The sequence below is a fragment of the Eurosta solidaginis genome, chromosome 3 (assembly GCF_040869045.1).
Source record: "Eurosta solidaginis isolate ZX-2024a chromosome 3, ASM4086904v1, whole genome shotgun sequence".
Taxonomy (NCBI): Eukaryota; Metazoa; Arthropoda; class Insecta; order Diptera; family Tephritidae; genus Eurosta; species Eurosta solidaginis.
The window spans coordinates 40,610,989-40,629,859 of NC_090321.1; the positions used below are offsets into that span (position 1 = coordinate 40,610,989).

Sequence of the window (18,871 nt, forward strand, 5' to 3'; positions counted from 1 at the left end):
CATTTTTCGTAATTTTCGATATTGAAAAAGTGGGCGTGGTCATAGTCGGATTTCGTTCATTTTTTATACCAAGATAAAGTGAGTTCAAGTAAGCATGTGAACTAAGTTCATTAAAGATATGTCGATTTTTGCTCAAGTTATTGTGTTAACGGCCATGCGGAAGGACAGACGGACGACTGTGTATAAAAACTGGGCGTGGCATCAACCGATTCCGCCCATTTTCACAAAAAACAGTTAACGTCATAAAATCTATGCCGCTACCAAATTTCAAAAGGATTGGTTAATTTTTGTTCGACTTATGGCGTTAAAAGTATCCTAGACAAATTAAATGAAAAAGGGCGGAGCCACGCCCATTTTGAAATTTTCTTTTATTTTTGTATTTTGTTGCACCACATCATTACTGGAGTTGAATGTTGACATAATTTACTTATTTACTGTAAAGATATTAAATTTTTTGTTAAAATTTTACTTTAAAAATTTTTTTTTAAAAGTGGGCGTGGTCCTTATTCGATTTTGCAAATTTTTATTAAGCGTACATATAGTAATAGGAGTAACGTTCCTGCCAAATTTCATCATGATATCTTCAACGACTGGCAAATTACAGCTTGCAAAAGTTTTAAAATACCTTATTTTAAAAGTAGGCGGTGCCACGCCCATTGTCCAAAATTTTACTAATTTTCTATTCTGCGTCATAAGTTCAACTCATCTACCAATTTTCGTCGCTTTATCTGTCTTTTGTAATGAATTATCGCACTTTTTCGGTTTTTCGAAATTTTCGATATCGAAAAAGTGGGCGTGGTTATAGTCCGATATCGTTCATTTTAAATAGCGATCTGAGATGAGTGCTCAGGAACCTATATACCAAATTTCATCAAGATACCTCAAAATTTACTCAAGTTATCGTGTTAACGGACGGACGGACATGGCTCAAACAAATTTTTTTTCGATCCTGATTATTTTGATATATGGAAGTCTATATCTATCTCGATTCCTTTATATATGTAGAACCAACCGTTATCCAATCAAACTTAATATACTCTGTGAGCTCTGCTCAACTGAGTATAAAAATGTGTACTTTGCGAGGAATGATCTGGAAAACTTTTTATTTTTTTGCAGATTTTTTTTTTCTCTCTAAGCTCTGTTTTATTACAAAAAAAAAAAACAAAAATAAGCTTTCATTCAACAAAATCGATGAACTAATACAAAAGTTATAAGCATTCCAGTAAATATATCCATTTAATACTAAAGTACCCCACTGGTACATATGTGCTAATATTCGTTAACTCACTGATATGCGAATACTAACCCATATGTACCAGTGGGGTACTTTAGTATTAAATGGATATATTTACTTGAATGCTTATAACTTTTGTATTAGTCCATCGATTTTGTTGAACGAAAGCTTATTTTTTTTCGCAATAAAACAGAGCTTACAGGGGAAAAAAATCTGCAAAAAAATAAAAAGTTTTCGAGATCCTTCCTCGCAAAGTACACATTTTTTTATATTTTTACAAAAAAAGTGAAAAATCTGTAACGATTGTTCGTTATCTTTGAAATTGCAGGGTCTAGCACAATTTGTTTATGCGCAGTTTATAGCAAATTTTATTACCTTTTAAAAGCTTTAAACCGTTTTGGAATTGCTGAATCCGTTCTTGAGATATATATGATTAAGTGGACCCAATTTTTTGTTTTTTTTTTTGTTTGTTTGAAAAAACGGTTATTCGTAAATATCTCAAAAACTTTACCATAGAATTAAAAATAACCTTGATTTTCGGAATCAAGGGGTGATTTTACATAGGAATTTCATAAGGCGTCTATGGTGCATTTTGGCTGTAAACCAGTGAAATAAATGCTTTTCAATAGTTCTGGAGCTCCTGAAAAGGAGAAAATTGTTGTGAGTGGATTTTCAACTAAAAAGGATAAACATGATCTGAAAAATGTGGTAAATGGGCGTAAGTTTACAGACTCTTTTCCTCAATTTCAGGAACTCCAAAACTATTGAAAAGCTACTCAGCACACCTATGTTTTTCATTTTGAAAATTTTTCTAAACCTTGGACTTTTAGAAAAATGTTATGCGTGTAAATGCAGTTGACTATGGTTTTAGTCCACCCTTACTTAATGGCAGCAAATAGCATTGTCTAGCTCTTTTGTCTGCTTGCGAGCTTAGAAAATCAGTTAAATAATTCTGAAATCAAAAGTTTAGATTTCGCTCGGAAGTAGTTTTGAAGCAGATGAAACCGCCTCTTGAATGGCAAACACACAGAACTAATTCGCAATTAGGTTGATGTGATTATAATAAAGTTACTATTCCTCGATTTCTAAACGCTAATGCTGGCGTGGCCACCGTGATGTGATGGTAGCGTGCTCCGCCTACCACACCGAATGCCCTGGGTCACGCCCCGGGCAAAGCATCATCAGAATTTTAGAAATAAGGTTTTTCAATTAGAAGAAAATTTTTCTAAGCGGGGTCACCCCTCGGCACTGTTTGGCAAGCACTCACAGTGAAAACTCATCTGCCTCACAGATGCCGTTCGGAGTCGGCATAAAACAAGTAGGTCCCGTCCCGCCAATTTGTAGGAAAAATTAAAAGGAGCACGATGCAAATTGGAGAGAAGCTCGGCCTAAAATCTCTTCAGAGTTTATCGCGCCATACATTTATTTTATTTATTTATTTATTTAATGCTAGCGTTGTTGTTAAGCACCTCAAAGTTTAAACATCCAGCCCGAATTCATTCAATTTTCTTAAAATTTAATCTACAAGAAATTATTTATCTAAATTTTCAAAAATTTTAAGAATAAAGATAAAGAGAGCTAAAAAATTTCTGAAAAAAAAACTGAAAAAAGCTTGAAGCGAAATTACAAGTTTTCAAACTAAACGGAGAAAAAAAGCTAAATCTAGCTTGAAAAAATCTAAAATGGCAACACTGATTCGTTCATATGTACAACAATGACGCTTTCGCGCTGCGGGACCTTAACTTCTATCTAACTACAAATGAGGAGTTCCAAACCAAAACGCAATAAGTACACCATTCACTGAAATAATGGCACCAGACCTTTTGCTCTGTAAAAAGCTAATATTCTTAACAACAAAGTACTCAAAATATTAAAAATTCCAAACTAAAACGCAATAATTTCAAAGCATTTCAAACCAAAAAGCAATAATTACAAACAAATATCTGTCTTAACTTCAAATCAAGTGATTTTCGGCCGTTATATGTTCTCTTTCATAACTGCAATAATGTCATAAGTATCATTTGAAAATGTGTCTCCATTTAAGAATGTGCACTTTTTCTCATTAACCTAGGAACTTATTGCGTTTTGTTTTGGAACTCCTTAAATGGCTATAAACAAACATCCCACCAAACAATTTGTTCCAACTTTTTGTCGAAATCATCATTGTGTGTCTTAAAACCTTTTCGGAATCGTAACTGATTCCTTTGAGAATTTAATAATTGGTTCATATTTCATATATAATATATATATACTAGGCCGGGTCGATTTGTGGGGAGGCAAAAAAATCGCCCATTGCTCTGTGAAAATCATATTCTAGGGATCAAAATAAGAAACTTTGCCGAAGGAACTATACCTCTAAAACGAATTCTGATCCCCCCCCCCCCCCCCCCCTTTGGTCGTAGGGGCAAATTTTGAAAAATCCCACTTTGAAATGCCTATGTTTTTTCTTTTTGGAATTTATATTTCTCTTTAGAAATTTATTTAGTCAGAACATATGTAAATGAAAAAATGAATTTAACTAAGTAATAGAAAAGAAATTAAAAAAAAATTATTAGAAATTAGCGTTTTTACAACCCCCTTTTAAAACCAAGGCATCACTGTGATGCATTTGCATGTCGTAAACATAGTTGTGTGAGTTTTTTATTCAACCGTTTTAAAAAATGAAGGTATCACTATGACACAATTGCAGATCGTAAAATTGCTTGTGTTGTTTTTTTTAAGCCACCACAAGACACAGCAGGTAGAATTGAAATTGCCCCTACCCAAAAGTTCGACCCAAACGGGGGGACATCAGAATTCGTTTTAGAGGTATGGTTCCTTCGGCAAAGTTTCTTATTTTGATCCCTAGAATACGATTTTTACAGAGCAATGACCGATTTTTAACCGACCTGCCCTAATATATACATATGTCATATATAGCTAATTGTTCCAGCCGGGGTAGTCCAAAGCTGAAAAAATCTGCTGGGCAATATGCAATTACTTCCATCTCCATACCTTTTGTTTTTGCCAGAAAAAATTTTTACTTTTAACTTTTTCTGTTTGAGAAACAATTACTATTTCATCAAGTTTCGCGGCGAATGTTGGCAATTTCGATACGTCACTATGCCGCTGGAAGAGAAGACAGCCACACATACAATTACACAACAATAAACAGCGCATATTTACTCAGCCATATACACGCATATGAATAGAAGGCAACAGTGAGAGCGCATAAGAGTCCAGATGGTATACATGTGAACAGCACCTAAAAGTGCAAAAGTTATTACTCACACATATGCACACATAAACATAGAAAACGAGAAGTTAATAAGCAAGTGATCGAGACGGCTGTTCGCTAAAAGTCTAGACCCTGGGAGAAATAGGCGTGCGAAGCAAACGAGAGTATAAAATTATCGCAAGCTAAGGGATAGTCAATCAGTTTGGTTTCAAACGTTGTAAGTGAAGTACGCGAGTAGTTTTATTGTGAAGTATTACTACCCTAGTTGTGTTGTTAATAAAGAACATTTTGCTATACTGAATATTCGAGTTATTTAATCAATAGTTAAGCGATTCGAACGATAACAGATGCTACAGAACAATCAAGAATTTCCTTAGATTCGTTACAGTATGATAAAAAATCGACTTTCTCAAAAAAAATTCTGAATTTCGACAATTTTTTATGCTCTACTTACCTACGAACACATTAAGTAAAATGATAAAGTTTATAACTCATTATTTCCGGCTCGAGATATGTGATATAACAATTTTTTTTTGTCTTATTCTTATGTACGAATATTATGTATAAACGTGCATTACGATGAATCAGTTTTTAAGGACCGAGTTTTTTCAAAATAGTTCAAATTTTACATTGAAATATTCAATGTGGGGCTGTTGAAAGCAACGCTGAAGATTTGACTAATATACTTTAGTCTCAACTGGAGGTCTCATGTGACTCAAAACTAAATTTTAATTGGGTATATAAGTTTAGTATTTTAATGGGTTAGCTTGCATGTTTCAAGTAGTTTTTAAATGCTTAACCACGTTAGGGAATGATAAAAAGACCAAAAGCAGACACAAATAATGTACAGAAGAACTTTGTTAACAAAATATCAAATGGAATTCATTCCGGAGATAGGTGTACAGTTATTGTATGTACATATGTATATATCAAACTTCTCAGAATAATGACGAACATTGAATGAGCAGCGAGCTGAAAAGGGGAGAAAAACAAATTTACAGGCAGAAAGCAGATGCAAAAAGGCGTGAGTGCGAGGAACTTGAACTGATCGCCATTAGCAATAACGCCCGCAAATTTTACCAAAAAATTCGGCGACAGACGGAAGGTTTTAAGTCTGAGGCAAACTGTTGTGAGAACGTAAAAGTCGAACTTGTAACCGATGTTCAGAGGGTATTTAGTTTATGGAGGGAATATAGAGGGCGATGTACAGCCCAGGAATGATAAATCCAAGCCCGTAATCGATGATGATGGAATTATTGTCCCCCACCCGAATATGTCGAAGTTGGAATAGCAATAACCCGATTAAAAAACATCAAGGCCGCGGGCGCTAATGGATTGCTTGCGGAGCTATTCAAATACGGCGGCTAGGAGTTGACCAGGTACATACATCAGCTGCTTTGCAAACTATGGTCGGCCGAGTTCCGAGTCGTCCTGACGATTGGAGTCTAAGTGTTCTTTGCCCAGTACACATTAACCTGCAATCCACGCCAACTATCGCTTAGTCAGAATTCTTAGAATCGCTTATAAGGCCCTTTCAAACGTATTGTGCGAAAGATTCAAATTCACCTTGAATCCGCTGATTGGACTTTATCGGTGCGGCTTCAGACCTGGTAAATCTACTATCAACTACTATTTTCACTATGCGCCAAATCTTCGAAAAAACCCATTAAAAAAGTATTGGCACAAATCTTCATTGATTCTAAAGCCACGTTTGACAGCGCGCAAAGACGTTTCTTATAGGTCTGAATTTGGTTTCCTTGCCAAACTTATAGGGATGTGCTAAATTACGTTGAGCTCAGCCAGAATTGGTAAGAACCGCTCTGAGAGGTTCGAAACTAAATAAGATTTCAGACAGGGTGATCCCCTATCGTGCAATTTCTTTCGTTTGATGCTGAAGAGCATAATACAAGATGCAGAACTTAACCGCTCTAGAACAATATTCTATAAAAGTGTGCAATTACTGACGTATGCTGACGACATTGATATCAAGCGGCCTGAATACATACGCCGTAAATTCTGCTTACTTCAAACTGGTAAAAGAAGTGGAAACGATGGGTTTGATGGTGAATGCGGACAAAAAGAAGTACCTGCTGCGCTATCGAACAAAGAGTCAGCGCATGAGCAATCACGCCACTGTTGGTAGTCATAATTTCGAAAAGTAAAAGACTTCGTTTATTTGGTAACCAGCATTAATACAAACATCAAAATCAGCTCTGAAATCCAGCAAAGAATCGCTTTTACCTATAAATGCTACTTTAGACGAGCTTTACGTAGACATCAACATATTCCAGAGAATTGAAATGCAGTGGCTACACTGGCTAGGCCATGTTATGCGAATGAAAGATAATACTCCGACTAAGAAAGTATTTTTATCGGAACCCACCTATAGAAGCAAAAGAAAAGCGCGACCCCCACTCCGCTGGAAGGAGCAGGTGGAAAACGATTACATTCCATTGGTGTGACTAACTGGTGCCAGTTAAGCCAGCGAACAAACGAGATGCGCCTTGTTGGACGGCCATAATCGTTTAAACGGTTAAGCGCCAATTAAGTAACTAGGTTAGGTTAGAGTGGCCACCAATGCGATCACCAGTATACTTAGGCTCAAAAAGGTCCCATTGTGATACCACGTGGATCTCCCCCCTACTGAAACCAACAGGTCGATTCAGCAAACGTCAGGAATTTCTTCGGTTCCAACTTAGCCAGATCACAAAGATCGTCAAAGAAGGGAGATCACAGAGGTTTCTTGATCTTGCGCCAAAGCGCAGGACAATCGCACAGAAATGCTTGACTGTTTCTATCTCTTTTTCGTCTTTGCAGCTCCTGTAGTAATCATTATAGGGAGCACCCAGCCGTTGTGCATGCTTCCCTTTTGCTATGTGGCCAATTATAAATCCAACCACCAGAAATATGTCCACACTTCCAAGAAGAAGGAGACTTATTGTGCGTCTCGCATCCCATTCAGGCCACACGAGCTTAGTGTGGCAGTAGGATTCAAGATTGCTCCATCTCACACCCGCTTCCCTAAAGAAAATCCGTTTCAAAGTGAACTTACATGTAGCGAGCGACATGCTCAATCCCTTCCAGGACGACGAAAGCGGAATGGATGCCCCCCCCCCTCTTGCAAGTTTGTTAGCCATCTCATTGCCCGGTATATCCGAGTATCCAGGCACCCATACTTGACTGAGACTCAGCTCTCATTAAGAGATTTACGGCACTTCTCTACTGTCCTGAACTTATATGTGACAGACCTAAGCGCTTTTAGTGCAGCCTGGCTGTCAGAGTAAATACAAATTTGATTATAGCCATGAACAGCATTTCTCAGGTGATCAACGGCCTCATTTATAACAGCCAACTCCGCCCGAAAGACGCTGCAATGATCGGGTAGGCTAAAGGATATATTCCACCCTAGTTGAGATGCAAATACCCAGCTACACACCTTTTTATCCAGTTTGGAGCCGTCAGTATATGTCTGCGGCCATCGCTCAGGTCCGGCGGCGGTGAAATATTTCGAGCTTGATTTAGGTGTTGTGTGGACTTAATGTTGTGACCTAACCCACGATAACTTACTTATTTTACAATACCTACGCTGTAAATTAGGTCAATATCCCAATGTATGTATGTATGAGAGTTCAAAAAGGGAAATGTGCCATTTAGAGATCCACTTCTAAAAAAGTGTTACATTTTATCATTTTGTTTGTGTTATTTTATGATTAGCTTTATTAGCGAATTGCTGGCTGATAGCGGTATTTTCATATCCGTATGCTGATAAAAAAGTCAACAAAGATCTTTTGCACGAAACTTGAACTACATAGCTAACGAGTGCAGCGAGCGTCTTGATAAGGTGTTGGGAGTTCTTTCAGCATTGGGATCGCATTAATTGGCACCTCTGGAAATATACAAACATATACATAGGAGTGTTTATATACCACTACTCCGTTCATACCTACATATGTATCTTAACACATAAACATGTTGTGAATTGTGTCTTGCACTTTCTAACATTTACCGTTAGTAGTCGAAATTCTAAATCAAAGGCAGCTAAATTTTTATATATAAATTTTCATTGGCGTATGCTGAAATTTAGTATGTCGGGGAGACTTTTTTGGGGTTGAGAAATGTATTTGCGCAAACAATCGGCCGACAGTGACTGGCTTTTAGGTCCCCCAGAAGCTTGATTAGTACCACACCCCAGATCAAGGAAGATATACCACCCCTTCGACATGTCTTTGCACACTCTTTTTTCGTTTATGGTTCCTCCACCACCACGCTACGCCATTCATTTTATAATGAACTCAACCAGAGGCCCTCGACTCCTGAAACCCCCTTCGATGTTTATAAAGACACCCATTGAAAATTATTTGCGTTCATTAAATCCCTCTCATTGCTTTATAATTGAATCGCCCCCACGAGTTTAGTAGAAAGGATGTGTGATTGATTGATCTGACATCCTTTTTAATACATGAACGCTCCTACTGTTTCAGCCCATTAGTGCAAATTGACGGCTGTCCAGCAGTACAAAGTCCCAAAATAACTTAGAAGCTGCTAAGGAATAATACCATCCGGATTCAGAGACTTTTAGGCCTTGAAAGCGTTAGTAGCTCATACAAATCTTCTTTTCTGCGGAGCAAAAAATTGCCGAGGTTGAGGTTCTTGCGTAATGTGGACATCATGAAAATGATTGTCCAACTGAAGCTTCAGAGATACCTCGATACTCATTTTCCAGCCAACTTTCACATCCATCAGATATCAAGGGCAAAAGCTCCTCTAGCTCTACAATAAAGGTTGTAGCTAGTACTGGATATATACAAGAAGATTAATCGGCTCGTTGGATAATGATCGGCCAAACTGATATCCAATCTACCATTCCCCTCTTAACCGGAGTGATGTTAAATACCTCCTTCTTTGCCACAGTAACCAAAGGTGGGTAATCCCCTCTATTACATATAGACAAACCAACCACAAATTGCCGTGATCTAGTTTCAGACTGGCCGTCGCTATATGTTACTGAAATTACAACGAAAAAGGTTTTGCTCCCCTTTTGGATGAGGGTACTTGTGGTACTTGTTTCTAAGTACAACTATAGTTTATATATGCTCGTCCTTAATCTAGAAACCTTGGAGCCGTTACTACTTTTTCACTCCTCATTGTTCAAAGCAGAGAAGTAATTAAGTGAAGCAGAGTGCTGAGCCGGATTTGTCGGTTGAACATCATATAATTTTTCTTCAGCACGATCTGCTTGGAGGAGTCGCCAACTGAAGATACAAGATCATCCTCCATTCTTTCGAACATAATACCAATACTTTTTACTGTTGCCATCAGCGACCCTCTCCCTCCATAATCTCCTTCATACAACCGACCATCAGTCAGCCTCTGTCGGACGAGCTGGCCTGCACCATATCTAGAATCTTCACCGACTGCGACGGTCGTTCAGCCATACTCGATCTCGCTTTCGAAGTATGTCATCCCTCTGGTACACGTCTTCAATCCAATTGCCTTGCAAACTCCCCCTAAACTGAATTCTTATTTCCCAATAGATACTGTCAGCAAAGAACCATCCGCTGCTCCTCCCGGATTATAATACCATCCACCCTGCTTGAACTTTAACAGTTTCGTTGAACCTCACAGCGTCTTAGCCTCCCATGATTCCATGTTCGCGGAAGAGTTTCCCTTCTTGAACCTCTGTCTCTTCTTCAGCCCCCGTACCAAACTGCTCACCCGCGACATTCAATGCCGATGTGTGATCGTTACTTTCTATTCCATTGTCCGGACTTAATAAATTAATATTTCGGGTGATATACTTTCCAAGATATTTAGGCCAAGTTTAACATTCAGTTTGCTTCGTGCGACTTCTTTAATTTTTTTCAGATCGAAGGGGTGGAACCTACATATCTCATGAACTGAGAAATACGCGGAAATTTGCCACACCCGGCGCTTTAATGACGCTCTGATCGCTCAAGTAAATGTTAGACTTCGTCACGCATGTCGTAATAGATAGCATTCCGTCCACAGCATCCTTAATAGCAAGGGCACCACCTAGAAGGCGCTGCAATGGCCAGTTTAAGCTTCTGGCTCACTCCGAGCTTAGAAATAACTTGTATGCTACGCGTCTCCAATACGGCTGCGGAAACACACTGGAGGAAACTGCTGGCCTATCAAAAGTTCAAAACTGCCACGAGATGTCTTCTAATGTCTTCAGAACAACATGTAGAAAGTGAGGCGGAATACTCCCATAGAGGTGAGAAATTAAATGCTTTACAAAGAGTTTCTTTTGAATACCCAGAAACCTGGGCATACCAACGGATATTTGATTGAAAGCCAGCTGTATGTAGAAAAGGAGCACAAAAACCCCCATCAATGGCATTCACAAAAACTCCTCAAATTACTATGCCAACAATTGTCCAGTGAACACCGTTCTCAAAGACAAATATCCTAAACTCGTCGTTGAAGAAATCAACCTCCCCTAGGAGCCGTGCGTCACTCCAACTCAACTTCGGTCTGGATACGGTAAAAGGTTAAACTTTTACTTATCCAGAATCAATCTCAACATACCCAATATATGTGCCGCTTATTACGTGTCCCCAAATGACACCAACCATCCTTTCATTTGCAATGTGAAACCAACGCTTCCGGATTATATGGGGCGGAGCTACAACAACAACAACAAAGAACTTTTTTGTGTATTTTGATATTGATTTTTCCGCGGCATGCTTCTCAGAAATTTCAGAGGCATACTGCCTACCGTAGCACTTTAGAATCTTCTGCGCTGATCAGACAGAATCATTCTGCCTCCGACCCGGAGTACTTTTATTCCTTCAAAGCAGCTCTGATTAAGGGCCAATTAAACTTCCTTAACCCTAACGCCACAGTCGTAACCATATCCATATCCAGAGCCATCTCCAATGTGATCGATTAATGGTGCCTTAACCTAAAAATCGTGAAAATTTCATAAAAATGAAGAAAACGCAAAAAATTACAAACTTATTCCACAAAAAATTAGTCTCTTAGTCATAACGTATCCAAAATAATGAATAAAATCTACAAAAAGTTATTAAATTCACCAACTCAAATATTTTTATGTTATGGATATGGCGCGAAACCAAAAATCAATTGGTTGGCTATGGTATGGTTATGGCGTTAGCGTTATGGTATGGCCCCATTAATCGATTACATAAGGTAGGTTGGATCAGCTATTTTCTCTGGTTATGGTTTTATGGGTATAAGTCACCATTAATTGACCCTTAAAGGCCTACATTAGGTATCGGTTTCGACTCTCTAAAAGTCCTATGTTGATCTGCCTGGAAATTTCACCTGGCACGTACTGATTTTAGAGTTATTTCGGGGCTTATCTTGGCTTGGCTTATGAAGCTCATTTACCTATATCAATTTTACCTGTTGCTGGCAGAAAAGGAAATGGACTTCAAATACCCAAGCTACTCCTCCTTCAGCATAGTTGGGGTCATGTGAGAAAGTGTTCTCAATAAGCATATGCACCATAATTTTCGCTACACTAACGCAAAAGCGCAATAAAAGAGTTAATAACAACAATATTGCCACATAAATAGGAAAAAAATTAGTACCAAGGTCGAAATGTTTACCTATGAAGAAGACACCACCTCACGAGAACTTCAATGTGTAAATAAATACAAAAACAAAGTACGTGTATATATTTGCACTTAGATTAGTCCTATTATCTATCTACTAAGATATGCATGTATCTTAATCAAATATAGAGGTGTGTTAGAAAATTTCACCTTTTGGCACATAACTGTTTAGAACACCTTTTGGCGGTATATAAACCACAGATTGCAATATTTTGTATTAGTTGGGTTTGTGCGGACGTCAATTTTGGTTGAAAACTATATCATCCAAAATCTTTCAAGTTTTATTGCCAAATTTTCATTTCAATATATGTAAATATCCTTTCGAAATGTGCGGTGCTAAAGAGCTCTACGCCGTGCTCTTGCTTACAACGGTTTTGACTGTCAATTTCAGTGATGCAAATCTTGTAGCGATCAACTCGGCAGAATGGACAACTTATAAGGTAGTGTTGTGTGTGACAGAAGGGAAAGACGAAGTGAATAAAAATTTAGAAGCTAAAAATGATTTGTATGGACGAAAGTTAACCGATATCGCGCCATCGATTTTTCGATAGGATTTGGGCTCAGGAAAAAAAGTTCAACTACGCATACCCAAAAAAAATAATTTTCGAGCCTGCGAAATTTCTTTTTTGTGACTTTTTTTCGACTTTGATTTTTAAAGTTTTTTTCATGACCTACTAAAAACAATTTTCATATGTATACCCTGTCCGACCCAAAAATGTCCGCTCAAAACGATGTCGATAACAGTTTTTTGAAAAAAAAAAAAAATATTTATCGCCAACGTTTTTAGCGGACATTTTTGGGCCGGACAGGGTATAGATGAAAATTTTACAATGAAATGAAAATTGTTTTAGTAGGTCATGAAAAAAACCTTAAAAATCAAAGTCGAAAAAAAGTAAAAAAAAATGAAATTTCGCAGGCTCGAAAATTATTTTTTTGGGTATGCGTAGTGGAACTTTTTTTTTCCTGCTCCCAAATCCTATCAAAAAATTGATGGCGCGCTATCGGTTAATAAATCGACCCAGTTTAATATATATGGTCGCTCCCACGAAGGGAGCAAAGGAAGGACGCCATGAAAACGCTTGGAAAATGTACTGCGGTTATTGTCTTCTATGAGTAAGGTACCGCTGTCAGTTCGGCCACCTAATTTTGCTAGTATATTCCAAGTGGATGTTCTGTGTATAGATGGGGCGTGTACGCTCCTGTCGCAGAACTCGATGCAGCGCCGAGGTGTGTATTTACTCAGTTAGCCAAGCAGCGCTTATGGGGCTTAGCTCCCCACCACTACGTTTAAGGCCGTCAACAGCTGCAAAAGGTAGCTTCAAGCCGCAGCTAACTTCGCAAACGTAATCCTTTTATGGGTACCTGCTCACAGGAACATCAAGGGCAACGAGAAGGCAGACGAACACTTGCAAAGGCGGGGCCACTGATCTGCGGAGGTGGTTGAAATGTTTCATACACTTACATCAATCAAAAGGAACATACATAGCACATGCAAGGAGTTAGCAGTTGCTAACCTGGTACTCATCGTACACTTGCAAATACAACAAAGCAAATCTGGCCGAATTACGATAGCAGGAGAGCAGAGGACCTACTAGATAGGTCAAGAAAAGAAACATTTAGGATCACGGGATACTGGCCGCTTGGCCTGCATGCTGAGCAAATGGAGATCCCTTTTAAGAGCATTTGTATGAGCTGCGAAGAGAGCGCCAAAGAAAAAGTCGCGCACTACCCGTGTGGATACGCCGTTCTAGCACACACTAAGTTTCAAACTATGAACTTCCTTATATACTGCCGACACTTAAGGAAGTAGCTAAATGCTCTGTGAAAGATATCAGCAGGTTCATTGTTTACACCAATTGCTTTGAACGGAGTTCCGACTGGCCACACATAAACAGCAGCAAGTGGTTCCAGGATAAATGTGCATCAAAATGGCGCCCCGTACAATATTTTCCAGGTGGTTTCATGTGCGAATAATGTTAAGGCTGTCCATATTCAATTACTTACCTTATTTGGGGAAAAGCACTGGAAACAATATTGTACTACAGAGATCCAGAGGCCTTGGTTAAATAATGTTAGAAAACAACTGCTTATATCTATAGTTTTCAAATCAATCTTCCTAAATTGAATTTTCTGGTATTATAGTGAAATGATTTAAGCACTGACGGATATTTAAGCCTCGCTGTTAAACTCTCCACGGCACGCGAAAATTTCCTTACTTGTGCACGCGGTTAGCATTACTTCGGGTGCGGGTGCGCGGTACGTGATCTCCAAGGCTACTCTCATGCTAATGGGCCAGGCATCCGTCTTCACGCTTCCTGGAAAGTATATGCATCACCTGTATGCTGGCCGTATCCCATTTGTTGCTTCGGCCGATCATGTTATCATCTAATTCCCCACAAATAGGCAATCCGGGTTTTCAACCATGCCCCTTCTGTGGAGATATATGCAGAAGTAACCTTGCCCGGTAACAAATCGGGTCAGATAGATGTCGACATCTTCGTGCGGTCGCTTCGACCACGAGTTCAGTACAGGAACTCACTGTTCGGTAAGCCGAATCTATTCGCAGTTCCCAGAAATTCATTGCGCTCTCACAGATTTCTGCTCTGTATAAGAATATAAAGCTGATGCTGGCAACATCCTTGTACATGGCTTTGGACCGCTTGTATTTGCCCTTGATCTACTCAGACTCGCTTTTGTGTGCGAAGCCCCCTCGCCGGCTCCTCGGATGTGCTTCGAGAAGGTGAGCTCAATGTCTAGCCCCTAATCGTCATATTTCTGATAGTGGGAATCCGCCTCTTTATGACACCAACGACCTTTGCTGTTGCTAGCTGGAGACCGTGATCTGCCATGTACTTATTTACTCTACGCATGAGCTGGTTTAGTCTCAGCTGTACCAACTGGCATGTCCGAAGTAGACTGTCATTAGTAATACTCCAGAGATCGGGACCTAGTTCCGAACCCTGTGCTCCGCCTGTTATTTGTACCTTTATTGGCGTGAGTGGTTTCATAAATTAGATACTGGAAGTTAGGTAGTCCCTTAAGACTTCTAGCAAATATTGCGGTACCTTGAAAGTGCTGTCTAGCACGTCAAGCATGTCGTCCCACTTTTCTGAGTTAAAAGCGTTTTTGACATCCAGCGTGACCAGCAGAACTATCGGTCTTGGCCTGTGGCATGCTGTCTCGGAAATTTTTTGCAATTACTTCAAGAGTAAGAGGGTGTATTGGCGAATCTGCCTTAAAACTCGAATTCTCTGTAACCTCTACAAATACATAGATGGGTACATGGAACTGCCGCATCAAAATTTGATGACGGAAAACGGGAGCTGGCATCTACGGGCTAAACTTCACGAAATCGATACCAATGGGATGATATCCCACTATTTTTTATTAAAAGTATGCGGCAGAGAATGTCTAGGAAGAGGCTTATCCTCGAGAAGTATTCTCATTATGTCAGACAACCAGGCAGCCTTACGTGCTTGCAGTCTAACACAATTATTTCTAAGCTAGCGGGTGAATGCATTGGAGTAATAAATCAGCTGCGAGCCAAAAACAAGGTTTTGTTAGGATGGGTTCCCAGGCATAAGGAACAAGATGGTAATGAACAGGGGACTACCTAGACAAGCAGGGTGCCTTAGCTGCGTTCTGTGGTCCAGAGCTCCTTTGTGGACTCAGGAAGAAGAAGGACTGAGAAACAAAGCAGTTTAGACAAAACTGTATTGAATGCCAGGAGCAAAACCATGCCAAATTGTTGCATCCCACAGCAACGCTAGTATCAGCCAAACTTATTAATCTAAGCAGATGACCTACGAACTCTCACTGGGTACTATACGGGACACAGTAGTCTACGAAATCACCTAAGTTAAATCTATCCGGTTCACAAATCTGTCTGTTTTGTGAGCTGAGGGATGATAAGCCTGCTCACATTCTCTACGAGTACGTATCTCTGACAAGGCGGATACTATCCCATCTAGGTGGCGTGACTGTTAATACCTTCGGCATATGGAGCCAAAAGCCAGAAAAGGTACTTAAATACATTAAAAGCCTCCACATACAGTAATAGGCTGAAAGGTCAAGCACAATAGATCTAAATAATGGTCGCAGTGCATCGAGGCATAATAACAATAATAATAATGGGTCTGCTTAAATAACAGACCACTTGTTTGCGTGCGGCGGTGTAATTTTTCACTGTCGTAGATATTATCCCCTTTATCCGCCCTCCCCCCCCCCCCCCCCCCCGGAATTTAAAAAAAAAATCGTATACGTTTCCATTGTGGATAAGACCAGTGTGATATCTCCTGCATAGAAGTCAAAATAACAAATACATTAGATCACCCGATTTTTAAAGTTACTAACGTGGTCTCATCCTGCATCTCTTTCCAACTCACAATGAACATTTCTCACCCCATCTTCAGTTAAAGCGGAGTCATTGGTGCCGTTTGTCGTATCGCTGTAGTCGTATCCCTAACATAACCCTATACGATACATTATTATCAATTAATGGTGTCTTAACCTAGAAATCGTGAAAATTTCATAAAAATGAAGAAAACACAAAAAATTACAAACATATTCCACAAAAAATAAGTCTCCTAGTCATAGCGTGTCCAAAACAATGAATAAATTCTACAAAAAGTTATAAAATTCACCAACTCAAATATTTTTAGGTTATGGATACGACGAAAAACCAAAAACCAATTGGTTGGCTACGATACGGTTACGACCTTAGCGTTACGATATGGCACCAATAATCGATTACATTGGTACCCATAACGTTGGTCGAATCAGCTGTTATAAGGTTACCGATACGGTTACCGATAACGCACCAATGACTGCAGCTTTAGTCATCATATCTAAAAGTTGATCGTTTTCTGCAAGGGAGGTGCAAGAAAAAAGTGTGAACAAAAGTCAACTGTTTGACGAATTGTTCTACAGAATATTCACAATAATCGATTAAACCGGGAGTTGGTCGGTGTATTGGTGAAAACGAAAATGTCAAATGAAGCTAACTGACAGATTTCTCTCCCCCAGGTAAAATTTAACATAACTAGAGATGACGATGCCCTTAATGAATTAAGGGCCAATTAATGGTGACTTATGACCATATAACAATAACCAGATAAAACAGCTAATCGAACCTACCTTGTGGAAATCAATGTAATCGATTAATGGTGCCATACCATAACGCTAACGACTTAACAATGCCATAGCCAACCACTTGGTTTTTGGTTTCTCGCCATATCCATAACCTAAAAATATTTGAGTTGGTGAATTTAATAACTTTTTGAGATTTTAGTAACATACATTATGACTAAGAGACTTATTTTTTGTGGAATATGTTTGCAATTTTTTATGTTTTCTTCATTTTTATGAAATTTTCACGATTTTTAGGTTAACGCACCATTAATCGATCACATTGGAGATGGTTATGGATATGGTTATGGTTACGACTATGGCGTTAGGGTTAAGGAAGTTTAATTGGTCCTTCAGCCTTTACAAATTTGATTATCAAGATCATAATGTATAACAACTTTTTATTTTTTCACAGGCAACTTATAGCAAAACCTATACAACTGCAAATCCTGAATCGTATGCGCTCTACTATTACAACTACAACAAAAAGCTGATAAACTCCTATAATTTGTTAGCCGATCGTGGACAAAGAACTTATCGTTTGGCTATAAATCAATTCACTGATATGCGTCTCATACAATTCAATGCACTATTCCCGAAAACAACACCCCCAACAACAACATCCGCCACAACACCACCCAGTGTACAAACTGCACCAGCAAGTTTTGATCCCATCGCCGATCTTGGTTTGGTTGCAGAAGTTGAAAATCAGGGTACAGCTTGTAATAGTGGTTGGGCTTATGCTAGCGCTAAGGCTATTGAAATATTTGTTGCTAATCAAAATGGTGTAACAACAACAACACCGCTTTCCGCACAAAATCTTATAGATTGCGCTGGCTCTGGTGCCGGTTGTACGCGACAAGTTTCACAAACAGCATTCGATTATCTTGTACAATTTCAACAGCCGTTATATAGCAAAGCCCAATATCCTGATAATAATTTACAGGCGACTCAAGGTATGTGCCTACCTCCGACAACGGCTACTGGTACGCCAATAAATTTGGCCACATACTCACGCATTACGGATGCCGATGATGCCACAATGATGCAATATGTTGCAGCTGGTTATCCTGTCGTCATCGAATATGATCCAACCACATTCGATTTTATGCATTACAGTTCGGGTATATTCCAACAGCCACGCACTTCTGGTGGTTCACATTATATGACAGTTTTGGGTTATGGTACGGATACGGTTAGTAGTCTGGATTATTGGTTGGTTTTGAATTCGTTTGGTACAACTTGGGGTGAAAACGGCTACATACGTATAAGACGCAATGTACCTTTGGCTAAGTCGGCTCTCTTCCCAACATCTTTGCGACCATAAAGAATGTGTTGAGTTTTGTGAGGTTAAGTGAGGTAAAAATACTTATAGATGTTATGGTTATCATTGTGAATATGTTATACGCAAGCGAATCGAAATAAATCATTTCTTATATAAAAAATATGTTTTGTGTTTCATTCACACTTAAAAAATAAAATAAATAAATGTAAGCCGCGTTAACCTCCGAAGAGACTTTAGGCCGAACTTCTCTTCCGATGTGCTTCGTGCTCATCTTAATTTTTCCTACAAATTGGCAGGCCGACTCCGAACGACAACTGCAAGGCAGATGAGTTTCCGCTCAGAAGCTTTTCATGGCAGAAATACACTCGGAGTATTTGCCAAATCACTGCCGAGGGGCGACCCCGCTT

At 39.1% G+C, this 18,871-nt stretch overlaps 1 protein-coding gene across 1 annotated transcript; it reads left to right on the forward strand.

Moving 5' to 3' along the window:
- The first annotated feature begins 12,259 nt into the window (after nucleotides 1–12,259).
- On the forward strand, nucleotides 12,260–18,626 carry LOC137246335 (cathepsin L). Its single transcript, XM_067777445.1, has 2 exons — nucleotides 12,260–12,492; nucleotides 17,595–18,626. Exons 1-2 carry the CDS (start codon nucleotides 12,379–12,381, stop codon nucleotides 18,504–18,506), a joined length of 1,026 nt encoding a protein of 341 aa, XP_067633546.1. The 5' UTR covers nucleotides 12,260–12,378; the 3' UTR covers nucleotides 18,507–18,626.
- Nucleotides 18,627–18,871: the final 245 nt, after the last annotated feature.